Source organism: Podarcis vaucheri (genome assembly GCF_965113315.1).
Source record: "Podarcis vaucheri genome assembly, chromosome: 12".
Classification (NCBI taxonomy): Eukaryota; Metazoa; Chordata; class Lepidosauria; order Squamata; family Lacertidae; genus Podarcis; species Podarcis vaucheri.
The window spans coordinates 46,681,554-46,709,150 of NC_138750.1; the positions used below are offsets into that span (position 1 = coordinate 46,681,554).

General features: G+C 41.4%; 1 protein-coding gene across 3 annotated transcripts in view; it reads right to left on the reverse strand.

Annotated features, from left to right (window-relative positions):
• The window catches only part of PARD3 (par-3 family cell polarity regulator), a 551,152-nt gene that overhangs the window by 183,774 nt on the left and 339,781 nt on the right, over positions 1-27,597 (reverse strand). For all 3 annotated transcript variants that reach the window (XM_082192160.1, XM_082192159.1, XM_082192158.1), the window contains exons 13-14: positions 10,878-11,066; positions 9,362-9,532 (exon numbers count right to left, since the gene is read on the reverse strand). In XM_082192160.1, the coding sequence (XP_082048286.1) occupies positions 9,362-9,532; positions 10,878-11,066 (360 nt within the window). The remainder of the gene's footprint in view (positions 1-9,361; positions 9,533-10,877; positions 11,067-27,597) is intronic.

A 27,597-nucleotide genomic window follows, 5' to 3' on the forward strand; every position in this document is an offset into this window, starting at 1 on the left:
ATGCTGGCACCAAATTTTTTTCTGGGAATAGAACATATTGCCCTGGTTTTGACTATTACTCTGGCCCTTAGTAATTGTAATTGGCTACCTGTTCATTTTCATGCTCGATTCATGGTGCTGGTTCTTACCTTTAAAGTCCTGAGAATTTTGGGATCTATTTACTTGAAGGACCACATCTTCCTTGAACCCAATCAACATAGGAAGCTACCTTGCCCCAATAGCTACCTACTGCCAGGCAGCGGCTCTCCAAAGTTACAGGAAGGAAATGGTGGAGATTAAACCCAGGACTCTCTGCAAATAATGGGCTCTACTGACAGCCCTTAAAGATCCCGCTTGGGTTCCCCCACTGACTGAGATATGCCACATAAGGAATGGATCCTTCTCAGTTGTGGCAGCCACACTGTGGAATGTCTGACTGGGCCCTTCTTTATTTTCATGCTCCTACCTCTATAAGACCTTCTTGTTTGAGGAATCCCTAAGGGGAAGCTGCCTGGGTTGTTCTTCCTAGCTCCCACTTGCTGCTATGACAGGAGCGGGGAAAGGGGGAAGGCACCTTCTTCCAAAGTGTTTTTGGAGCTGCTCTCTTTGATCTGTTTTAGTGGTACTTCACTGACATCTTGATCATTTGTCTGTTGTAAGCAATTTTTATCTACTATTAGATGCTTTGATTCAGTTTTTCTCTGGAAAAGGAATTTTAGCAAGCATTCTTAACTCACAATGTTTCACCACATACTTAAGGGTATTAAATACAGATTAATTATCCCTCCTCAAGATCCTCTATTCACCTAAACAGCCACGGGTGGTAAAATCAAGATGGTCGGTTCCCACTATTTCTATGCATGCTAATAGATAAAGTTGGGATTCTAATCCGCTTCAGTGAGTGAGACTGGACTCAAGGGGTAGCAACTTCTAATTAATGTGAACTACAAAGGTCTGACCTTGTGCATGTGGTATTTACAGGATAGATCTCTGCAATCGACCCAAAGGCATTGTGCCATGTTATTTAGGGGATCCCATAGTACCAGTATGATGGATACAGGAGGGATTTGTAAAACTTGCAGTACTTCAAAGTGGGTGAAGCATAATCAGAGGAGAGACTGTATAAAGTATTATTTCTGTTCAAAGCTATCGTCTTTTTAATATAAATGAGATATTTAATGAAGTTCTGAATTGTAGCCTTATCTTTCCCAGTTTGATCAGCACTAGGGAGATTTACTGCATAGAAGGGTCAACACAATTACCATTGGAGGCACGTCAGGCTGCAGGAGAATAATAAACTTGCCATGCAAGTGAATTAGGCTCAATAAGGTTTAAATTGTGAATCGAGGATTTGTTTTATTCAGGTTCCCCCCTCCTAAAATTGCAGATTACTACTGACAGTTCCACTGAAAAGTAAATTAAACAATATGCAAAGCCTCTGATGTAAAGGAATCAAAGGCAAATTTAAGAAGAATAAAAATGTTAAAATTCTGAAATGCTATTAAAAAGGAAAGAGAAAGAGATACTATCCAGGGACTGAAAGTTGCATGCCAAGTGTATTCGCACAAATGAACTGTACTTTGTTTTAACTTTCTTCAAACAAAGGGTGAAAATTACCCTAAATGACTAACATGACTTACCGTATTTTCCCAGGGAGATAGGACTGTATCTTCAAGTTTATATAACAAATGTCTAGTTCTTTATTGAACCACATAATATAACCATTTCTCAAGGGACAATGCATATCTAAACACTATCGAGCTCTGAGTAGATTTCCCCCCTCTATTCTTTTCAAAAAGAGGCACAGAGAAAGAGGCAGCTTCGGAACCTAGGGAGAGGAACAGGCATTCGCTCCAGGTGAACTGGTAAGCAGCAGCTTACAGAGAGGGGTAAACAACAGCACTGTTGCTTAATGGCTGCACTCTGAAAAGAGTGCTGGCATGTCTTACCACTTTCATGGGAAAAAGACTTTATTCAGTGACAAATTAGCATATCAAAAGCCAGATTTAAATCAAGACATCAACAGTCAGCCACGCAAATATTTAACTAAAGATACAATGCCTTTTATAAACTTGCAAAAAAACAACAACAACCCAACAAAAGTTTTTTTGTAAAAGGGGAGGAGAAGATTCCACAAAAAGCCCTTTTAAAAACACTTTTGTTGGTTCTTCTGCAAGAAGGTTTGCATAAAGAAAATGTGTCAAAGCAAGGGCGAGTTTTGCTGACAGGAAGAGAACAGAAAGGGGTGGGAATGGTGCAGAACCAAGGTCTATTCTGTCATTTATCTCAGCCTTTGCCCAAGCACTGGCTGGGACTGATGGGAGTTGTAGTCCAGAACATGTGGGAGAGCCCAGGCTGCTTTATCTACTATGACAACTTTATGCCTGGGCCTCAGACCATCAGACCTTACTTTGTGTTCACAGTGGTTAATGGCATGAGCTATGAGTCCAATGTCTCCAGTTCAAATCTCAGCACACTGAAGAACCATCTCACCTTTCCACACACCTCCGAAACATGATGATAATGATGTTACAGATTTGAGTTTAGGGGTGCAAGGGCACCCGTAACTGCTAGAATTAGTGAATGTTAGATATTAGTAAGGTGGTGGGAGCCATTGAAGGGAAGATGCAAGGCACTGCAAAAAATACAGGCTAAGCTCTCTTTCCAGGCCAGGACAGAAGAAGCTGTTCAGCATGTCAAAAAGCGTTGATGGCCCATCACAGGGAAATCCTTGGGACTGTGTCAAAGGAGGTTGCCAATGTTATGCTGAGAGATGGCATAGGTTACAGGAAAATGGTCATCTTTTAAAACTAGGCTTGGAATAGCAGGTAGGAGCGGGGTGAACAGACAGAAGGGGGGAGTTGCCTGGCAAGGGGGTTCTGGGAAAGAAAAGCAGGAAATAGGTAGAACTCCATGCAGGGGCTGAAGGGCAGACCATCTTGGTGGGCTAGCTGAAGGCAGGCTGGGACAGAGACACAGAGATGTACAGTAGTGGAATCCAAAGCTGCACTGCTGTGAGGAACAAGCCCCTTTTGAGATGTGAATGCTATAAACTGTGCAGTTCCTGCATTGAAAGCTTCTGGTGCAAATATGTGTGGGATAAACCATATTTATTAAGTACTTGATTCCCAACAGACACATAACCCTGGAATCTTGCTACTGCTTGGCAGAGACTGGGTATGGTGGGCAACTTTTGTAACAATATATTTAAATCGAATCTTGCATGGATTATTGCAAGTATTACTGAGATATGTATGAAAACATTGGCTTCATGTTATTTATCTACCCCGGCATCGTATGTGGTGGATAGCTGCTCATGATGGGAAAGAATCTCTCAGGCAAGGCAAGGCTCCAGCCTAAGCAACCATCTCTCCAAACACCCATGACACAACTTCCTCTACTAGTGAGGACATCTGCTTCAAGTAGGACAGACTTCCCTGTTAGTCAAGGCTTATGCATGCTAATTACAAACCGAGGGACTAGCTTGGGCAGGAAGGGAGGGGATGGGGACAAGGTGATCTAGTGGCTCCTGAACTTTGCTTTGAGGTCTGTTTCATGTAGCAGAGACAAACGGGGCTGCGGAATATACACCATCTCCTGAAATGTTCCCTGTTCCCCATGCAGACAGAAATGTTGAGATGGGAGAACATGAGAAGAGTCTTGCCCAAGGAGTCAGACCAAAGGCCCATCTAGTCCACCAGCCAGTGATTACCCACCTGCTTAACCCTAGCATCATTCCAGACAGCCCTCTTGGGATTTTAAAGATACTTCCAAACAACAACCTTCAGTGCTCAACTTTTAATTGAATTTATAAAAATTTTATGGCACTTTTAAGCATGCACTCCTTCCTTACAGTCCATAAGGACTGTACAGTTGTTAGCCGCCCTGAGCCCGGCTTCGGCTGGGGAGGGCGGGATATAAATAAAATTTATTATTATTATTATTATTATTATTATTATTATTATTATTATTAGTTATTCAGCAGTTATTTTCTTAATGTCATACATGTGTCTACAGTCAAAACAGGTGGGGGTTGGGCTGAGTTAAAATAAAAAAGGGTGTCCATTGTTCCCTAATCTCTTCCAAGAATAGAAGGACATCTGGCAAAAAAACAAAAGTTTATCACAGCGTCACTCTTAGTCGCTGGTCAGAAGCTGTAATGTTATTGCACAAATCAGTTATGAGCAGGAAAGCAGCCCATACGAAAACAGGCACTTTTGTCCTTATGCAGACAGAGCCATGTTTTAAATAAGAAATGGGACTTTGCCACATGGTCCTTCATCATCTAGATAAGAACAAGCTGCTCGATAAATACTAGGTACTTGATAAATACTACCTGCTCTAACCAGAACCTGTTCAGTCCTTATCTAACAAATGATAAAGGGACAGTTAAATGACCACTGGCATTTCAACAATATAATTGCCAGGTGGTGTATTAATAAAGTAGGGGGGAAAGACCATCTAAAAAAAGTGATGCCAAAACAGTACGTGGTAACATTAAGTTTTCCTCCCATCATTATTTTAATTGTCATCTGTCTAGGGTTGTCATGAAGGTAGGTAATGAACGTTGGGAAGCAGGGAATGTTTGGTTTTGGAGGATTTGGAACAGACACTCAAAAACCGAAGAGAAAGAGAAGCAGGTTTGCCAAATTTGAAGACCCTGTACCCTTTCACAAGAAGCATGGCCATACGCACGCACACATGCGAGCGCACAAACACACACGCACACACAAATTACCCTTTAATTAAACTTTTTTACTGTTTCACTCAAATAATTGTAAATAAAAAATAAAAAAAAATTCAGGTCAACTGAAGTAGAGCCCAGTCTTTCAGTGGCCACTGAGGTCTAAAATACGATGCCAGCGAAAGGCTTGTACTGCTCTTAAAAACCTTTTTTTTAAAAGAAGAAGTCTGGCAATTTAGGAGTATTTAAAATGAATACAATCTCTGTGGCCAAATATGCTAAGAGTCACATTTTACCTTCTTTTTTATTACAAGACAATGTATAAAACTCCAATTTAAATCCCAGAACACATTAGTCTGAAGTACTATCATTATTCTAACAGCCAAAGAAAAAAGTGGCCTCTGGGTTAAAAACAGAAAAGGGAATTTTTCAACTTATTACCAGCTACAATGATTTCTCCAATCAAAATTCCACCTCCAGCAACACCTCTCTGAACATCCCTCATGATTCAAATGTAGACTTACAAAGTTATAAATCTTTGGAATCGGATGTAGAAAACAATTATGAGGGTGAACAAGTTGAACATAACCTTTCACATTGTGTTATAGCTGTGATGCCTTGATAAGCTTCCCAACCAATACTGTTTTCCAGCCCTAACACAAACCAGTGACATGCTGAACAGCAGAGGTAGCCATTTCAACAACAGAGATCTGGGGGATTTATGCAACCACTTCTGAAAGAGAAACATATTTTAATTTTCCCAGACAAAAGCTTGGAGAAAAGCAAGGCAGACATTGTCTATCCCCTAATATTAAGCTCTAACAGAAGGCAGCTTGTGCAGTGATACACAAGGCTATTTCTCAATGTGCTTAACTCTGCTACACATTTTATTTATAGGCCCTGAGACTTTCTGGCGTCTACCTTGTTTGCCTGGGCCAAAGTTCAACACACTTGTTTAAAACATGCTTTATTGAGGCCATGCACTGGAATAAGTGGAAGCTGAGCAACAACCTGCCAGCTACATGTTTTCTAGAGTATGTGACATTAAATCTGTATTTATGCTTATTTTCCTGAGCACTAACAGTACAAAAGTGTATATGCATAAGTTTTTATCCTGAGGGTGTACAATAATGCAAACACACACACCAGGTTCTGAATTTTGGCTTTGCCTGGATTGCACCCAGTCTTAACAAGAAAGTGCCAGATTCAGGGTTTTGCAGTGCCAGAGCATTTAATTATATGTATGCAAATGTATGTATATGCACTTTATCTATGCTTCTTTGCCCCAGAGATCCTAGGGGCAGACCCAGTTGAAACTTGAAAGCTGGACAGCACCTAGTGAAACATAATGTAAAGAAGTCTGCTAGTTCCTTCCATGCTACAACTAAAGACTGTGACTCCATGGCTTAAGATCCAGCCTGATTAATAGTTCTGGAGAACTCAAAAGCTTTTTTCCCTGTTCTGCACCATTTGGTTGGTCCAAATGGTATTGGTAGGGTGTGGAATTTGGATTTTCCCTCATAAACCAACAACTTCATCTGCTTTTTATAACTACACATGCCTTTATATAATGTTTTTTACTCAGTGTTTACCAAGGAGCCTATTTGGAGTACATGTCAGTTGCATGGAAAAGCAAAAACACAGTTCTGCTCAAAAAAACGATGGTTGAAAAAGTTCTCAAGAATACAGGATGGCGTTACAGCCTTGATATCTTGCACTTCTTCAAATTTTCTGATGCATTTTCAACTCAATGTATCAAATAAATGGGATGTATCAAAATAGGTATTCAAGCCGCCCTTGAAAAGGATAAAAGAACCAAAGGATTTGACAAAAAAATATCCTATCTGGAGAAGGATATTTTATATAATAATCAAAAGATACTTTCTAAAATGTACAAACTACTTTTGAATTGGCAAAGAAAGGAGGAAGATATCAAAGAAATTACAGTAAAATGGGAGAGGGACCTGGGACATACGATCAAACCCAATATTTGGAATGAATTATGGACTAAAAATATAAAATTCATGGCTTGTTTCCTTATAAGGGAAAATTTTATGAAAATGTACTATAGGTGGTACCTGACCCCTGTAAAACTTGCAAAAATAAATAAATCAAACAATAACAAGTGCTGGCGATGTAAGGAACAGATAGGAACATACTACCATATGTGGTGGTCCTGTCTAGAGACACAAAGATTTTGGAACATGATTTATGAAGAGATAAAGAGATTGATAAAAACTACATTTAGCAAGAAACCGGAAGAATTTTTACTAGGAATGGTTTCAGATAATATTCCCAAAAACAAAACTAGGCTATTTATGTATGCAACGTCAGCAGCAAGGGTTATAGTGGCAAAACACTGGAAAGATAAAAATACACCCACTAAAGAGGAATGGGTAGTCAAATTGTGCGAGTACTTGGAGCTCACAAAGCTGACAATGCAATAAGAGATAAACCTAAATAATTGGTGAAAGAAGAATGGGAATGTTTAAATAATTATTTAGGAGACAAGGGCTCAGCAAGAAAGATCTGGCTATGTTTAGAATGATGCTGCATAGAGAAATGTTCCCTGATACCAAGATGAGGGATTCCTTTGGAATGCAGATAGAGATAATTGATAAGAAGAATGATCTGTTGTGAGCTTGACTGAAGTGTACAATAGATGAGCCTTCCAGCTTTGGCTCATCTTCCTTTTTCTCTTTTTTTTCTTTTTTTTTCTTTTCTTTTATCTTTTCCACAGTTGTTTATTTTCTTTGTCATGTACTTTGATATTTTTTGTAGTTTTTTAAAGTTTTTTTCCATTACTATTAAGGAATTTTCCTTTGTAATTTTGGTTGTCTATATTTATATGTACCTGTTTAAAGCAAAATAAAAGTTTTTTTAAAAAAAATAGGTATTCAAAAAGTAGTTTAGGGTAAAATAAGTTTAGAAATGTGTCTACCAAAATTAAACACATATTTAAATTTATATTTTGTGATAAACTATGGACTTGGATACACTGGTAAAGAAAAAACGATTTATATGTGTTGTATATGCGATATAACATTGTGCCACCAGAGTCCCGTTTTTCTCTACCTGTTTTCCCTGTTTAAATTTACAACACATTTAACTCAAACACTTCTTTGATGTGCCTAGATCCAGCCTGTTAAACAGGAATTTTGTACGGTTTCTGTTTTTATTTTAGAATCACATATTAATGCAGAAATGGAATGGAACAGAGCCATCGAAGGTGTCAGAACCACATCAGGAACGGTAAGCTCTGCTTTCGTTCCACAGTACATGTGTGGTACTGATCCCCCCCCCTCCCTTAAAATAGATATATTCCTGCTTCCAAACTTTTTTTCTTAACAGAGGGGGCTTCAAACAGAATGATTTTCTAAGTACTTAAACTATGGAACAAAGGGTAAGAACTCTTTAATGAAATTCACAAGCCCCAAATCCACTCAGTTTTATCCAAATGACACCTTTCCATAACTTTTTAAACATTAGATAAGGTGGCCAGCTCACCTCTGCTTCTCAAGGCAAAGTGGCTTAAAAATGGAAGCAGGAAGAACTACCGACTCTGGAGGAATGGAGAATGAAGTTAACGGACTATGCAGAACTGGACAAACTAACTGGAAAAATAAGATATCAACGAGATCACAAGTTCATTGAGGACTGGGGAAAATTTTCAGAGTATTTGAAGAGTATTTCAGTGTATTTGAAGAGTGTATGTGATGAGCAAACAACGCTAGTGGGTTTTAAAGAAGCTTTGTGAAAAAATAAGGAATATTGCAAGAATGCAAATATGTTTGTAAAGGTATCTTAAAAGGCGATACTAAATTTGGGGAATGCGTAGATAAAAATTTAAATACGGATGATTGTCAGAGAAGCTGAGGGAAGTCCAAAAGATGAAAATATGTTATTTGGGAAATTGTTTGATTGGCGATATTTGTGTAAAACTTAATAAAAAAATATTTTTTAAAAAAGCAAGGCCAAGTGCCTTACAGAAATATAACCTTTAAAAAAACCCTTTTTTAAAAAATTACAAAAAGTGAGAATAAATGAGATTCACAATAGAAACAACATAATATTCCAACCTCCATCCAGCTAGCGCAAAGGCCAATTAAAGGAAATGAGTCTTTCCCAAAAGGCCTGAAGTGTATCTGCCTGTTGAAGTTCTACTGGGAAAGAGTTCCAAAGGCTCTGAGGAAAAGGCCCTCTCTCCCATGATACCCCACCTCCCAGACCTAGGAGATAGACACACTGAGAGGGCCTCCAACTGGGATTTCAGAGTGTGGGTGGGATGGTTCAGCAGTAGGTGGCCTGTCGGACTACTTGGGCTCAGACTGGTTAGGACTTTAAAGGTTAAAAACCAGCACTTTCAGTTGGACCGAGAAACATACTGGAAGCCAGAGTAGCTGGTACAATACAAGTGCTATTGAAGCTATACAGATTTCAATAGTTATCATATTAATTACATTGGGGTATGTGTGAAGAAAAGGTCCCTGTGAAACATGACCAAATTTATTTTATTTGTTTCTATGCCATCATGATCCCAATTTCTTACAGATACTGGAGTGCAATTATATCATGGTATATTATACTATAATCAGATAATTATACTTCTAAGAATGGGGTTTTCCATGTTTCCTCCCATCGTATAATTTCCCCTATGAAACAAAATCTTATCGGGGATAAAAGGCACACAGCTCGTACCTCATTGCACTTGCTTATTCGCCTTGCCACAATGAGCTGAATCATTCCACGCTTGTTTCCCTCTGTGGACATGGACCTTCGCAGGGTTTCCATGGCATCTTGGTTCGTTTTGCCCAATAACGATTCTCCATTTACTGCTATTAGCTGATCATTCACTCGGAGTCTTCCATCCTGGCAAGGGAATAATGTTCACGTTAGGAAAAAATAAAGGACCTTTCCGGCATCTTTTAGCTAGGAAGAAAAATCTTAATCCTGAGGGTTTATGGTTAAGCGAACACAACTATAATGACTTTTGAAGAAATCACTACAGACATATCGCTCCCAATTATATACATATTTGAACTTCACATCATTATCATAATCTGTTTATGTAAACAGCATACTAAGTGAAATGTGCTTTTAAGAGTTGTTCCCGTCTTTCCTCCCTGAGCCCCTGAAAGTAATCCCCAAGCCATACTAGTTACAATAAAATTATACAGCATTGTTAACATAGCTCCGCTGAACATTGGGACCTTCCTCTCGTCATCTTACAACATTCAATATTCTTATGAGATGGTGGCATCGTGCATTTATATGTGAATAATCCCATCTATAACAGAGTCCAAGGAGTATGTCATCACTTTTGGCTCCTCTGTCCATGGGGCCAGAAAAGGCAGAAAAAGAGCTTTCTCCCGGACCTCACTATGGACTTCTTTTCCAATTTGGTTTCTTCCATGGTTTGAAAGCAAATGCAATTCATGTGAGGAAGGGCTGTGAGCATCTGCTTTGGATGCAGGAGGATCCAAGTTCAATCCTTGGCATCTCCAGGTAGGCTTGGGGATGTCTTCTGTCTGAAACTCTGGAGAGCTGCTGCCAATCAGTATGGACAATACTGAGCTAGAAGGACCAATGGTCTAACTCCATATAAGGCAACACCATGTGGTCGTATAAGAGCAAAACATTTGTTGGTCTCTCTAGTCTTGGCAAAAAGGAGAGGCTACTCACATCGCTGCCATATGTCCAACTCATATCATTCATTCCCACCTCTTTCAGGTCTGTTGTGTAACTAGGTGGGTGCTACAGGCAATGACCACTCCATGGTTCAGATAGCTTGTGCTGCTAAATCTGCATGGCCAGGCAGAAGACCTCCAAGAATACTGAACCCAGGATTGTAGATGTTCCTCCTGATCGGGCCACAGGAGTCCTAGGAAACTTGCTGAGGGGCAGGGCTGGTCGGCTGCAAAATCTCCCACTGACCACACCCTTGTTTTGTTGAACATTTTATAAGTTTTCAAAATAGGCAGGTCTGGAACTTTGCACATGAAAAATAATGTTTTGTTTTCTTTAATAGTGTCTTGCTGTTTCATTGGTGATCAAGGTGGAAACTGTAGATGTTCCGTAGCAATAAAATATAAAATGATGAAATATACTTACGATTCAAAGGAAAAATCAACGAAGAATTGGAAAACATGTTAAAGAAAATAAATAATGGAAAGTTACCCGGTCCTTTAAAAATGCTAATTATTTATCCACTTACCTTAGAAGCTGCTCCACCGTTAATAATGGACTTGACAAAGATGCCCAGGTCTGCGTGGTTCTCTTTTGACCGGTTACCTTTCACGCTAACACCAAGCCCAGCTGATCCAGAATCATTAAGGGGAACTTCAAAGGTGAGGAATTCCCTGGTGCCATCAGGGGTAAGGACAAGATCTTCTTCTTCTGCTTTCTGTCAGGAAAAGATTACCCATGGCATTATTTGAAAGCATTTCTTCTTTGTAATTATCTTCTAACTACAGCTATTAATTTTTCTTAAACATGTATGAGCTACAATACCGTGAACATTCCTATTGAAATTCTGTGCAGAAATCTGTGATAATAGTGCATCTGGCAACACCTAATAATTCCTAGTAACAGTTGTTGTGCATGTGTGCACATGCATGTGTGTGTGTGTGAGAGAGAGAGAGAGAGAATGAGAAAAAGGGAGAAAAAATGTGTGTGTGCAGTCTGAATTAATACAATACAATACTTTCTGAATTAATACAAATTTGAACCATTCCATTTCCAAACAGGAAATAATTATTGGCGGCATGAAAAACCAACACATTTTCTGTTGCAAGTTCATTTGCCCTTCCAAATAAAGACATTTGAATATTTATGTATTCTGAGCAGCAAGAAGGATACAAACAGCAGGCAAATAGATAAATACCCATTAGTCATGTGCTCCATTTTTCTTTTGCAGTTGGGATTATTAATAATGTTCAAAGAAATGTCATATAAAACATTACAGATGAGATCAGGTAACGGTAAGCCTCTTTGCTCTTGGGTGCCAGAAAAGTCATATGGGGCACAGCTGTGAGTACTAAAATATATATATATATTCGACATTTCACATCTGTTCTACTTTCACACTCCTACCTTTGTTGCTCACAGTACACTGCCTGACTCCAAATAAATAGCAATGATGGTGGCTTGCTGACATAAAAAGAGTGAGTGGTTGATGCTTAGTAGAATTCAGACATAGAAATAAAATACGTTGTTGTTTTTGCTAGATTAAAATTAAAAAATATATCTTGCCATTTTGTGATTATAAATTTGCTTGGTCACTTGTGGTAACCATTTGCTTTAGGTATGCTGCTCTAATTACTGGAAGCTCCGTCTCCTGCTAGAAGATGGAGACAAGAGTGCAGATTCAGACTTCATAATGCTACCCATATTTATTGAGTGTAGTGTGCCTTGTGGGAGATTTTTCAGTCAAATCCAACCATGCATAACCATGCTAGTTAGTAGATGAAGGAGTTAAGGACCACAAAGGAGTACATTTCTAGAGAAGCTGTAAAGGGGAGGGGTAATACCTCTGATGGGAAACATGTTGTGCTTTCTAGTTTGTCCACCCTGCACTCAGCTCTCACCTGCGGCTCCTAGAAACTGTCTGCATACAACAGTAGCTGCACCCTAGGAACAGCTTCAACTGGCCAGTTAAACCAGGTAAGGATAACCTTTAGGTCTCAAACTCTTGGTGAGTTAAGGACTTCCACTGAACACAAATCTGCTCTGGCAGATTGAGCAGACTAGACCAGTAGTGGATCCAACGGTCAAGAAGGAGGATTCTGCGTGTGCTGTAGAGGGAAGTGATGGGCAAACAGGGCTTGTCAGACTGGGAAGGTAGCCCATCTAGCAGAAGGAAAACTCTGAACATAAACCTGTGCTGCCTTGTGGGATATCTTCAGGAGAATAAAGTAAACCCTACACAAATCCAGAGTGGAGTCCTAAGATAGTCAAATAGTTCCTTGTACACATCTTTCTGGCAACTCCTGAGGCCAAGCTGGTACCAAACATATTGTTCTGCTTTCCTCTGGACCACATCAGCAAGGCTGAGACAGGGGTCTTGTTGTCTGAGTAGCCCAGGACCTCCATATACACAGCCCAGGCTTGTGCCCCAGTGAAGTCACTTTGGTGCTTCTAATGCAGAGATTTGACATCACCTCCGGATGTGCACTCTATTGTCTCAAGACAGACAGATGCCAACAACAATACTGGGTTATTCAAAGATCTAACAACCTATATTTCCTATGTTTTTCAAATGCTGCATATATCTCTATTTTAAACTCTGCTGTGGGCTTTTAGGGCTATTGAATGAGTCATGCCCCAAGCACTTTCTGAATTCAGACAGTCAGTCGTTTTTCTTTTGCAGTTTCCCACACATGTAGGACTTCAGAATTAACTATTATTCCCCAGTTATTTCCCAATACATCTTTCTGGGGAGCAGAAGAAGAATAGTACACTAAGAGTAGCAGCATCCACAGTGACAACAGCAAATCTCTAAAGAATAGAATAATGATGTGGGGGGGGGGCTAATCTCAATTTGGAACTGAACCAGCACTTAAGAGTATAATCAGAGAACTCCCAACAAATATTCATTTATCCTGTGAGTTGGATAAAACATGTCTGGCCACAAAGTCCTTCATTAACAATAAGTAGGTGCCCATAGTGCTAGTGCAATTGTCATTCATACATCATAGAAGTTGTAACAGTTGTACTTCCTGGGTCAAGAACTAAAGTTTCCCAGCAATTTCTATCAGCTATTTGTGTATGCCAGTAAGCAATGATTTCCCAATGATGCGAGTATTTCCTGAGATAATCCAACCTTATGTGAATTCTCTCCATCCTTCACATCCCAGTTGAGTTACTACTGTTATCAAAGCTAATGTAAAACATGGCTAGCTTCAGGCAGTGTTATGAAACTAACTTCAAGCAGCAGTTAAAAATTAAGCATGGTAAGCATTAGCACTGGTGCAGATGTTATGCTGCACTATAGTTTACACTGACAGCAATGTTATTTGGGGGCAGAAGCCAATGGGAGAGCAAATGGTTTTTAGGTATAAAGTTCCAAGTTTAGTCCTTCATATCACTAGTTAAGAAATTACCGTATCTCCAGAAGTAGGTCTGGGGAAGACTTCTGGTTGAGAGAACTCCTCCAGGATAAATAAGCAGCACTGGGTTACATAGTATTAGCTGAACTTACTTTAATGGACTTCAGCATATGCTGGCTGTCGCGTATGGCAGCTGTGGTCCAAAACATCTGGATGGTACCAGGTAGCTGAAGGCTGCACTAGGTTAGTGCCTTACAAGTTATGCCCAACAGGCACAAACCACCACTTAATTACTGGCAGTATAAAATACTGAGACTGAATCTTCCAAATCTTAAAGCAGACTCCTATTTTGAGAAGGAAGGAAACACTGACCATGTGAAACACAACAGTGTCACCCAAATCCCATGATCATGAATTATGGCTTTAAAATGCAAGGGGAAATATGTAAAATGTGGCATTTAAAAACTGAAACTGAAAATATAACACAATCACTGACTAATTGCAATAACTTCCATTTGATCTTGATATGCTCCAAATTAACAGCTTCAGCACGTCAATCAAAATACCTCAACATTATTTTCATGATTAGATGATCCGCGAAAGAAATTTATTGCTTTGCATGTCCCCGTCACCACAGAAATAAAACACCCAAGTCAATTTGTGTGCTGTAATCGTTGAACAACAAGGCTCAACTCCCTCAAGAGTTCTTGCATACCATGTCCAAAACAATTAGCAACTTCACAATGCTCTGTTCAGAGCTGCTGTACTGAAGAAAAGGTCACCTGAAATGACTTCAGTTGAATGAATGAAGCTGCTCAAGTATGTAATTTGCAATAAAAATGCAATGGGTGATAAACTACATAGGTGACTTCTTTGCCTCAAATTCAAACCTAGCATCGGTGAACAGTAAGTGACATGCCATCATTTGTTTCCAGGGATTTTGGACCCCCCCCCCAGCTCACCTGAAATGAAGCCCAGGTATATTTTCAGCTCTTGCTAGCTTTGCCTCCTGTATGTCTTTCTAGACAGGCCATTCTATGATCCTATGTGTCCAACTCCAACTTTAAGAACACAGTCCTCTATTTGAAGATATTTGAGAGGAGTCCTCTGCTTGATGAGGTTTGTCTATCTGGAGAGCTGTCCAGACAAAGTCTGGTTTAAAAATGAAGGGAGAGCAACAGGGGCCTTAAAGTTGCCTATCTAGGCATCTGACTAAGCAGGCACACAGGTCAGCTGCTCACAACCTTCCCCACTAAGGTGAAATGTACTGTATTTGTATTCAAAAGATATACATTGTTTCTAAATTTGCATCTATAAACCTGTTAGCATATGCATATTTTATGCAAATCTGTGTCTTCTTTGTCTCCTTTTTTGTGATGTACAAGTGGCCACCCTAATCCATTCTCATTCTAAGTCTGTCCATAGAAACAAGAAGCCAAGAAATGTACCCAAAATGGATATGGCACCTCCACTAGCTGAAGTTCGGAAGACAAATAGGTGAAGACACAGTAATTTCTAATGGGGAGAGAACTGAAAATTGTGTTCTTTGCTTTGCAAAGAAGAACTGGCAGCTAGTATTTCCAAATGTTAGCTGATGATAGAACATAAAGGACCAGCCATAAATTTTGGAATGTGAAGATTAAAAAGCCATTATGAGAGAGTCACACAACAGATTTCTCTATTACAAGTTAAAAGTTTCTACAGTAATCTCAGTTCAGAATTGCACATGGTTCCCAGTCAGGTGACTGAAAGTATTGGCTTCACAGCCCCAATGTGCTCAGCAAACACATCCTTACGCTTGTCCTGATGCATGATGATGGAGCAGCCCAATGTGCAACTCTCTCATTCCCAAAACTAAATTCCATCAGAATCTTGAAATGATTGCAAAGCCGCCTTGCAACAGGCTAAAAGTATTGTGCATCTGAAACCAATAACAGCTGTCTGTCACTTATCACACTCCAAGTAAAATGAGTATGTTGCTGCACAGATTCACCCTGGCCCCAAAACCCTTCTTGGAAAATGGACATTTTGAATTTTTGTTGCTGTTGTTGTTTTAGGGGGGGGAAGGTGTGGGGAGAGCATGCAACAGTACTAGGTGTGCAGGCACATAGAGAAGGAACATTGAAGACAGAGAGCATTCCACTCAGCGTTAACATTTGTTGGAAGAAAAAGGAGAAGGGGAAAACAAAACGAAAGTGAAATGAGTAGTTGATTCATGGAACACACAGAAAAGAGTCCATGCAAGTTATGGTATTAGTGTGATTTTACCAGAATATTTTTCAGGTTAAAAGAAAAGCAAATAACATGATCAGAAAATATATACAGTGGTACCTCGGGTTAAGTACTTAATTCATTCAGGAGGTCCGTTCTTAACCTGAAACTGTTCTTAACCTGAAGCACCACTTTAGCTAATGGGGCCTCCTGCTGCCACTGCGCCACCGGAGCACGATTTCTGTTCTCATCCTGAAGCAAAGTTCTTAACCCAAGGTACTATTTCTGGGTTAGCGGAGTCTGTAACCTGAAGTGTATGTAACCCAAGGTAGTGTGCTTCCAGACTGTCACTATTTTCAGGTGGGGTTCAATGACATAACAGCAAAATCACATTGCATAATTCTAGTTGCACAACATATCCACTTCCCCAAAAGACTGGACTTTTATGTTAAGTGATGGGAAGAGCCAATGCAAAGTACAGAATAACACATGCTTACACATAGTGCTGTCTACCCTCACTACACACACAGAATGCTCATTAAATAGCCAGTGTTGTTTACCTCCCTCCAAACAAATCAAGAAGAATGTTCAATTGACAGGAAGCACCTAAGATGTAAAATAAGACAGGCCAAAGGGATTTGTGAAAAATCATGAAGGAAGAGAGACCAAAATTATCAAAGAACTTAAGGATATTGTACATCTAAGGGAAAGGAAAGGCAAGGCCAGATAGAAAACTGTAGATAAGGGGCTCACGTTTGGACAGCAGCAATTAGTAACAGTCAGGAAATAAACTGAAGGAGCATAAATTAAGCAGAAATGAAGGACCTGAATGCTGTTAGTATTATTATTTTTTTTAAAAAAAAAATCAAGCTAACCAAACTCATGAAAAAAATGCTGACTGTGTTGTGGCGACTATCTTTAAGTAAAGGACACCTGTTTATAAAGGGTATATGATAAAGTGAAATAAAAGATGAATTGCATGGAAACACAAAGAAATTGGACACATAGATAAGAAGTTACAAAAGAATTGAAAAATAAAAGCAGGAGAATAAACCAAAGCCAACAGTAAATGTGTGTGTGCATTTAGCTCAGGTTAAGTTATACAAAATTAGGAGCAGTCCAAAATGGGGCAGCAGAAACAAGATTGTGTGTGTAGATTCTGAACTCCCTACCCCCAAAAGATTAGCATCTTTGTTGTATAGCTTTTCTCATATGTTAAATACGTACCTCCTTACCCTAGCATTTGACAGTTAAGGTATTTTGCTTTGTAGGACCCACTTATTTGGCCAAATTTTTAATGTTCCAAACAGTTCTATTTTGTTGTTGTTATTATAAGATTGTAGTAAAATATTTCCAATAACTAAACACACAGAGATTTGGAACTTTCCTGTGAAATCTGTACTCAAAACCCTGTATCAGAAAGGCAAAGAGAATGTATAGTACTCAAAAGATTTTCACTTTTTTTCCCCCTAGCTGGACTCATGTGACTTATTTGTTATGTTGCTACCTTATTCTTTTACCTAGCTGGCCCCAGGCTGTGCTCAAAGCTAGACCAGCAGTGGAACTGTGTCACATTCAGACTATTCTCTGGGCAGAAAATTAATAGGTGAAGTTTTCCCCACCATTGCACCTGCATGCTGAGGTTATTATGGTCCAAGTGTGTTGTTATAAGGACGTGTTAAAGATTGGCCTCTCCGTCTAGCAGTGAGCTGCAGACTTTGTTTCTTATATTCTGAGTAAATATTTGATGGCCTAGTGTAACTCAGATAGGTAAAAAGATGAAGCGTTTGTAATTGCACATTTATTTGAATATAACTGAGTAAAGCAATTTATAGGTTAAACAGCAGGTGAATAATGAAATAAAAATTATTATTATTATTATTATTATTATTATTATTATTATTATTAATAATAATAATAATATCTAACCTCCCATTTAAACTATTGAAACATGTTGTACTTAGAGCTTCCTTTGAAATTGATCCAGCAACTCTGACTGGAACAAAATAGGGCTGCAAGATTATTCATTGGGACTGAGCATCTCAAACACCAGTTCTTTATCAGCTACATTAGCTCTCAGGAGCATTACTGGGGCTTTACTTGAAGGCCATTGGGATCTGGTTACCTGAAATATGTTTGTGTCGGGAGTGGGGAACTTCTGGTTCTCCAGATGCTGCTGAACTGTCCCATCATCCCTAACAATTCACCATGCTTGCTGGGGTCAGCCAAACTCATTCCTTCACAGTTTCATAATTAACTTCTTTCTGGGTACAGCTACTGAAAACTACTAAACTTAAGTAATTCAACCTCAAACACTGGGGCACTAACGCAATTTGCTCACTGAGCCAGTTTCTGTTTTCCTTTAGTAGATCAAAACATTCTTCCCAAAGAGCCTCATGGGCAAACTGTGATCATAGTTTTGATTTAGTTGGTGCTACCATGAGTGCCCACTGCATAACTAGAAAACCATATACAGCTGATCACAGCTACAAAGAAGACTCATTGCTCTCTTCTCTTCAGCTGTTCCCAAGCGAAATATTCTAATTTCTGCCACATGTTAGGGTAAACATTAATTAATCTTATTTGCACATATAGACGGAGGCTCATTATTCTTATTAGCTAAGTTAATATGTCACATCTGGCAAAGGCTCTACATTAGTACAAATCTAACAGTAGCTGCAGAAATTCAGAAACTATATGCGGAGGCTTGTTTGAGATTCCATGGTAGACTGGGAGAGTCTGTTTTAGTTTTAATCTTATCACTGAGACACTATTTAATATGCTAGACCAGCATCCAAATTAAAGGCCTGAAACCTTTCTCTGTTACAGCTCCCATCTTAGTAGCATCTGCATATTGTACAAAAAGCTTGCAAATTACATGGGGCTTACATTCCAGGGACTGCGCCTAAAGCAAAAATCGTGTATAGTCAAAACACAGTGGCCAGTAGGGTTGCCAAAGTCTTTTTCCCCAGATGCCTGCCCCCTTCCCCCATTTTATTAATTTATTTTTAATTTGCTAAGTGTGTAAAGCCAAATGCACACAACTTAAATGAGTGTAAATTGTGGGCCTACTGTACTGCACTCAGGTGGGATGGAATGCTGCCATCATCCCATCTGCTTAGTGAACAAAGCTGTGAGAATGTTTCCACAACAGCTTCCACAAAGAAAGAGATAACTTTCTTATTAATAGAAGATTTCAGATTAAGGCAGTTCGAAGAGATAAGAGGACTAGTAACCGATTGGCTGCAATATCACCAGCTTAATGAAGTATTTAAGTCGGTTAAAAAGAAAGGTTATTCAAATAAAACCCCTCAGTCTGAAGAAGAGTTGCTAAAAAATAAAAACAAATTAATTTCTAAAATGTATAAGCTCCTACTGGATTGGTAAATGAAAGATGAACAGGTCAAATCAGTGATGATACACTGGGCGAGGGATTTTGGTTATAATATTGAGTTAGCAGCATGGGAGAGATTGTGGAATATAGATCTGGAATACACAGTATGTTACACTTCGAAAGAAAACTATATGATAATTATGTACCGCTGGTATTTTACTCCTAGTAAATTAGCTAAAATGTGTGAATCAAACTCTAATATGTGCTGGAAATGTAAAGCGATAGAGGACACATATAATCATATATGGTGGTCATGCAAGCTGCTACAGTAGTACCTTGGGTTACAGATGCTTCAGGTTACAGACGATTCAGGTTACAGACTCCGCTAACCCAGAAATAGTACCTAGGGTTAAGAACTTTGCTTCAGGATGAGAACCGAAATTGCAAGGCGGCACCACGGGGGCAGCAGGAGGCACCATTAGCTAAAGTGGTACCTCAGGTTAAGAACAGTTTTAGGTTAAGAATTAAGTTCTTAACCTGAGGTACCACTGTAAAAGCTTTTGGGGAAATGATATATAATGAGTTGGAAAAAATGTTGAAAATAACCATTCCGAAGAAACCAGAAGCTTTTCTTTTAGGAATTTTAGGTACAGACATCCTGAAGGACCTGAAGAAATTGTTTATGTACATGACCACAGCTGCCCGAATATTGCTGGCCCAGAGATTGAAAGAAAATACAGTTTCAACCAAGGAAGAGTAGCAGATAAAATTAATGAAATATGCTGAAGTGGCAAAACTTACAGGAAGAATTAGGAGCCAGGAAGAGTCAAATCTGAATAAAGAATGGGGGAAGTACACAATGTTTTTTGAAAACTTATTGTAAACAACTACATTCATTAGCAGGTTTAACAGAAAACTTGTAGTAAAAATTTGAACTATGGATTGATTAAGGACTTATAATATAATTGGAGTTTGTAATGAGATGCAGAATGCAAATATATAAGGATACACAAAAGGGGGCACTCAGAGGGGATATGATGTCTGCATTTTGTTTCTTTTTTGTTGTTATTGCTTGTAAAATTAAAAATGCAAAAATAAAATAAATTTAAAAAGAGATAACTGTCAGTTTTAGATGGTGTTAATACTATACTCAGGTCTTATGGACTGGGGTAGTTTTGTGGAGCAGGCTGAGGGCCAAGGAACCTAAAAGAGATAGTTACCAAATAGTAAGATGGCTGAAGTAATAGTACAGAGGAAGAAAATAACTGGCAGCAGTGGCGTAGCAAATTCAACAGTGAGTGCAATTTTGATAGCCCAAGAACGTGTAATTTCAGCCATAGCAGCAGGCAGCAACTAGCAGGCTGCTTAGCACAAGAGGAAGCATTGCTTGTGGTCCACAGGTTACCCACCTAGGGTCTAGACTAGGGGTGTCCAACTAGACTGTGATCTATTCCCACTAAAAAAACACAAAAAACTGGCAGTGATCTACCCATTGTATTGACCAAAGTTGTTGAGCTTTCTGGGGGAAGGAAGACCCCAAAAACTTTGGGCGATCAACCAAGATCACACAATCAACCAGGATCAACCAGGGGCACCCCACGATCGACCTGTTGGACATCCCTGGTCTAGACCCTGTATCCAGGGCTGCTATACCTTTAATTAAAGAAGAGGAACTTGAGAAGTTTTGACTTCTGCTGTCACCTAGCAACTCTAAAGGGGCAACAAAGACCAAGATATAGCGAAGAGAAGGCTTAGGAGGCAGGCAAACTTCACATACAAGCTCATTAGTATAGGGTATCATTACCTCTTTTTGTGATGCCATGGTAGTGATTTTGTACTGGCACCCACAGAACTTTTATCAAGATACAAATACTGGTACCTCGCTCTCTCTTTTTTAACCCAAAAAGCATTGTCTCGTAATAAGCCACACTGAACACAATGGTTTCATGTTTGTAAATATTAAAACTAAGTTTGGAACTAGCACATACATTCAAACATCATGGACAAAGTATCAGGGACAAATTTATGAAACAGCTTAACTTTGCACATCAAGGTACATATATTTCATAAACTGATATGGAATAACCACCAGTAAAGGACACCACCAAAATTCAACAGATTAATTTCCAACATCCATAGAGATTCAAATTAGGCAGAAAAAGAGATTATGTGTATTAGATAAAACGATTCCCTATGGATTATTGCTTTAGCTCCAGGCATTATTATTCCCAATAAGCCATTTAGAAACAGCTTGCCTACTCTGGTAAAATAAACTAAACACAGCAGTACCCTGGGGTGGATTGCATATTCTCTCTCCCTCTCCCTCTCTTAATTTTTTTTTCTTCAGATTGCATCTTTATTAAAAATGTAATCTGAAACCATTCAAAACGGCCCCCAAATGGATATGAAACCAAAGGCAATCACCCTCATGTTTAACGTGACCAGTCTCACATTATTGGAAGACAAAAGGCTGCATTTTTCTTTATCTCACTAAAAGTCACAAGAAATAATAAGCAGTGTTCACAATACTCCCAATCAACGCAGAGAATAATACTGTCAACCTCATCAGTATCAAACCTCTCCCCATCTGCTAATAAGAATTCCTCTCCAAATGATACAATCATATACTAGGGAAAATATTTATCAAAGTCCCAACCGTTACGTATACAGTGTTTGCAAGTGGGTATCTTTCACAAAACTCTTTGGGTTAGTAAGCAAAATAAATCACTTTGTGCTAAAGTACAAATTCCAGGATCTAACCAATTGAGGCACATGCATTTCAGTCAGTCACTGTCAACTCTTTGACCGTTCTCCACATTTATTTGCCTGAGCAACTTCGACTCCTCTGCCATAAAATGGCTGCCATAAAATGATTCTGGGGCATGTTTTAGGTTAATTCGTATGACATGCTGGCCAGTCCTGTTGAACCTCATCATTGGTCATTACCCTAGAACATATCCAATTGCCTGCAGCTTAAGCACTGCCGTGAAAAACCCAGTAGAGATAGGAAAGTTATTAAGAGGAAAGTCATCATCCTACTGAGGAGCCCCTAAAAAACTTTCCAAAAAAATACTCAAGTTTCCTTAGAGCTCTATTTTTAAAAAACTGGTTGAGGTTTAATAACATCTTCTACCTTAAGCAGCCTTGTCCAGTCATATATTGTTGGACTACAAGCCCCATCATCCCTGACAACAGGCCAGGCTGGCTGAGGAAGATGGGTTTTGTAGTCCAACATCTGGGGCTCTACATCTGGGGGAAGTTGCTCCAAAGGGATTTCCTATGCCCTATGTCAGGGAACTGACATCAGAGGAAAGGGAGTTGGTAGGGCTCCCAGAGACTGGGAGAGAGTCAGCAGCCAAAGCAGGGACAAGGAGGGGGAGCGAGGGGTCTCTGGAGGAGGATCTCAGTAATGCTGAGAGAGACGCAGCAGCCCAGGCAGGAAACAGCAGGGGAGAGAAAGGGGTGAGAGACACATCCAGCGAAAATAGCGGGGAGGTGTCAGAAGCAACTGCAGGGAGACCCATGCTTCGCCGGAAGCTGCCACGTCGTGAGTCCAGGAGACGCGTTTCCGTTAAGGAACTTCTTTGCTGGAAGCGCTTCCGCAGGCAGCCACTGTCAGACTCTACTAGTGACTAGAGCAGACATGTCTGAGGAGCTCTGTCACACACAGAGGTTTGTGGGGCCGCACAAACTCTGAAGGGGCACAATTTTAAGCACAAGCAGCTAATCATCCCCTGACAGCAGTCTGACAGTCTTTGTACGCTGCCTGTGCAGGAGAAAGCATCATGAGCAACCCAGCCGGAACCGGAGAGGCAGGGGTTGGAGCTGGTCCAAGCTTGGAAGAAAGGTATCAAGCTCTGGAGGTCCAACTTGCGCTGCAGACGGCGAGGCTCGAGGAGAGAAGGGCTCAGGATGCTGACAAAAAGGGGAGAACCACTCAGTTCCCCAGAAAGGTACCAGGATTGGTGCAGAAGTTTGGGGGGGACCCCAAGGATTACCATGCCTTTAGGACCGAGATGCAATATGCCCTGAATGTGCAGTTTGATGAGTTCCCTGATGAGGAATCGCGAGTTGCTTTCGTAATTGGGCATCTTGAGAAGGGGGCGCGGGACTGGGTTCGACCCCTGATGGCAACGCACAACGATATCCTAAAGGACACTATGAAATTCTTTCGTGCAATGGATATCATGTTTTCCAGCGATATTGAGGAAGGGGTGGTGCGCAGACAGCTAATGGCTTGCAAGCAGGGAAGCAGATCTGTCCGTGAGTACTGGACTGAATTTACCATGCTGATTCACAGATTGGGGTGGGATTTATCGGCAGCACCCATTCAGATGCTATTTGAAGAAGGTCTTTCTTCGGCTGTGAAAGACGAGCTGTCCAGGAGCCCCAGGGCGGTGTCTATGGATCAGCTGACCAAATCTGCGCTGACCATTGGAGCGCGCCAGGAGGCAAGAGCTTTGGAGAGGCGGGAAGGGAGAGGGGAACGTTGGAAGGAGTTACGCATTCCAGACATTCCTGAGCCAGCTTTCCCGCCGGCAGAGCCGATGGAAATCGGAACAGCCCGCGCGCGCGCAGTTTCAAAGCCCAGTGAGGGGGCGAAGAAGGAGGGAAAGGGAGCCCGGAAATGCTATCTCTGCCAACAGCCAGGCCACTTTGCCAGAGTCTGCCCCCAGAGGAAGGAATGGCAAGGGATGGTGGGAGCAGTTGAGGGGGGAGAGCAGGGAGAAACGGAGCAGGTAAAAGCCAACGCCTGGTTGCCACCGTCAGGGCACTGCAGCCAGGCCAAAGAGCAGTGAAAGTGCCCGTGCCAGAAGCTCCTCGACCTGCTCTAGTGATTGAAGTGTCGCTAGAGCTGCAAAATGGACACCCCCTAAAAATAAAGGCGCTGTTGGACTCAGGCAGCTCCTGCAATTTTATGAGCAAGGAGTTTGCTGCTGAACATCAGATACAGACTATCCCTTTAAGCAACCCCCTGCAGGTGACCACGATCGATGGCAGGGAACTGTTGGGAGGAGGAGTTAGCTTGCAGACCGTCCCAATGATAATGAGGGTGGCAAGGCACACAGAACTGATAGCGTTTAATGTGGCCACCTTGGGAGGCGCTCCCATTATTTTGGGAATGAGCTGGCTAGCCTTACATGATCCGCTGGTGGGCTGGCATCAAAGAGTGGTTTCCTTCGGTTCAGCACATTGCTTAGAACACTGCAGGGGGGAAAAGGGGTCAGCAGGGGCCCAAGCCACCCTGGCAGGGACTGAAGTAATGGGGAAGGGGAAGGTGCCACCACAGTATGCTGATCTCAGCGACGTATTCAGCGAGAAGGAAGCTGACCAACTACCCCCGCATAGGCCCTTTGATTGCCAGATCAATTTACTCCCTGGAGCACAGCTTCCTGTAGGCAAGTTGTATGCCATGTCAGACAGGGAAATGCAGGAGTTGCGAGCGTTCATTGACAAGAACCTGAAGAGAGGCTTCATCAGAGAGTCCAAGGCAGCGGGGGGTAGCCCAGTGTTTTTTGTGGATAAAAAAAACACGGACAAGCCGAGACTGGTATGTGACTTTAGGCGGTTAAATGCAGTGACAGAGCCGGCGGCTTTTCCTATGCCCAGGATTGATGATATTTTGACCAGGGTGCGGAAAGGAAAGATTTTTACAAAGCTGGACCTAAGGGGGGCGTACAACCTGATACGTATAAGGAAAGGGGATGAATGGAAGACCACCATGTTCACCCCTTTGGGGGCATTTGAATACCTCGTTATGCCTTTTGGATTACAAACAGGCTCCGCGTGTTTTCAAGCCTTCATGAACCACGTACTGGGGCCTTTGCTCTACAAGAATTGCGTGGCCTTCTTAGATGACGTGTTGGTGTATTCGGAGAATGAGGAGCAACATGTGAGAGACGTCAGAGAAGTGTTGAGCAGGCTGCAAGCCAACAGGCTGTGGGTGAAACTGGAGAAGTGTCAGTTTCATACCAAGGAGGTGGAATTCCTGGGGTACCGCTTGTCAGACAAGGGGTTGGCCATGGACCCCGGCAAGGTTCAAGCGGTGCTGGAATGGAAAACACCCAAGACCAAGAAGGATGTGCAGAGGTTCCTAGGGTTTGGAAACTTTTATCGTAAGTTCATCCAAAACTTCGCCCACCTGACGGCGCCCATCACGGACTGTCTCAGCAGTAAAAAGAAGTTTGTTTGGACGGGGGAGGCGGAGCGAGCGTTTGAGGAACTGAAAAGGGCCTTCGCCTCTGATGAACAACTTCTACATGTGGATTTACAAAAAAAGCTGAGGGTCGAAACAGACGCTTCAGACAGAGCCATAGGGGCGGTGCTTCTTCTGCAGCCGGGGAAGGAGGGGTCAGAGTGGCGACCGTGTGCCTTCTTTTCGCGAAAGCTGAACAAATCTGAGAGGAACTACACGGTGTACGACCGGGAACTTCTTGCGATTCATGAGGCCTTCCGGAGATGGAGGCACCTGCTAATTGGTGCACAACAGAAGGTGCAAGTGTGCACGGACCATAAGAATCTGGAGTATTGGAGAACTGCGCGAGTGCTCAACCAACGGCGGTTGAGATGGGCCCAGGAGTTCTCCAAATTTAACTTTGAGATTTGTTACGTACCAGGCCCAGAGAACGTTAGGGCGGACGCTCTCTCACGCAAACCTGAATATTTGGAGGGAGAGGGTGCCCCCGAAGAGACCCATGTCATTCCCGAGGACCGCTGGGTGTGTGGGGCGGCATTGGTGGGGCAAAGGGAACTGGTAGAGGGAACGGTGCAGGATGAATACGCCCAGGACAAACTCAGGGGTCTCAGGAGGGAGGGAGACAAACCCGGGGGTTTTGAGGAGAGAAACGGGGCGTTGTACTACAAGGGAGCGTTATACATACCTGTCAGGGGATGATTAGCTGCTTGTGCTTAAAATTGTGCCCCTTCAGAGTTTGTGCGGCCCCACAAACCTCTGTGTGTGACAGAGCTCCTCAGACATGTCTGCTCTAGTCACTAGTAGAGTCTGACAGTGGCTGCCTGCGGAAGCGCTTCCAGCAAAGAAGTTCCTTAACGGAAACGCGTCTCCTGGACTCACGATGTGGCAGCTTCCGGCGAAGCATGGGTCTCCCTGCAGTTGCTTCTGACACCTCCCCGCTATTTTCGCTGGATGTGTCTCTCACCCCTTTCTCTCCCCTGCTGTTTCCTGCCTGGGCTGCTGCGTCTCTCTCAGCATTACTGAGATCCTCCTCCAGAGACCCCTCGCTCCCCCTCCTTGTCCCTGCTTTGGCTGCTGACTCTCTCCCAGTCTCTGGGAGCCCTACCAACTCCCTTTCCTCTGATGTCAGTTCCCTGACACCCTAGATTTGGTGCTGGTCACAGCCTTAGGACTTTTAAGATGGAATTGGCCAAATTCATGGAGTACAGGTCTACCAATGTGTGTAAGTCATGATACCTAAACAGGACCAGTAGGTTCAGAGATTGCATTCCTCTAGATACCAGTAGCTTAGGGTGTGTAAAGGAAGCTAAACAAGAGGGTAGGACTGTTGCCTTCATGTGCTGTTGTGAGCTTTATGGAAGCACTTAGCTAGGAAGTCTCTACTAGAAACAGGACAGTAGACAAGACAGAGCCCTGATTCCATGATGCATAACCTGACCACATGTGTTCCAAAAGAGGTGAAACACCTTGTAATATATACTGCATGTATAAAAGCATATATTTTCAAAATATGCTATGCACATTTTTGTGAACTGCCCAGAGGACATTGTTGAAAAGAGTTTATAAATGCTATTAAGTTAGGGGGAAAAAATCTTGACCCAGTTATTAATTGTGCACGAAAAGAGAAATATATTGCATCATCCACTTCTCATTCAAGGGGCCCAGTATACCATATGGTGAATCAGTCATGGGTAGGAGTCTATAGAGCTGCAAATAAGAAACTCCCAGCATGTGAAGAAAAGAAAAGAAAAGAAAAGAAAAGAAAAGAAAAGAAAAGAAAAGAAAAGAAAAGAAAAGAAAAGAAAAGAAAAAGAAAACCAGTTTATGAGGGGATTTTGTGAAGTATCCAAGAGTGGAAACAAATAATGTTTAACCCCTGAAACATCACTGGTGTGCATCCGCAACCCTCTGTGGTCCAGGGCTGGTTTCAGGTTTGAGGAAGCCCTCAGTATATGGCAGCTCATCACTGACATGCCTATGATTGAATTTACAATTTCCCATACACACACTTCACATGTAACACCAGGCCTAACCATGACTTAAAGGAGGTGTGTGGAATCTTTTTGTCCCTGCGGGTCAGAACTGCCCCAATGACACTACACAGGCGAACTTTGAGAGGAATGTAGGATATCCCCCACTTGACATC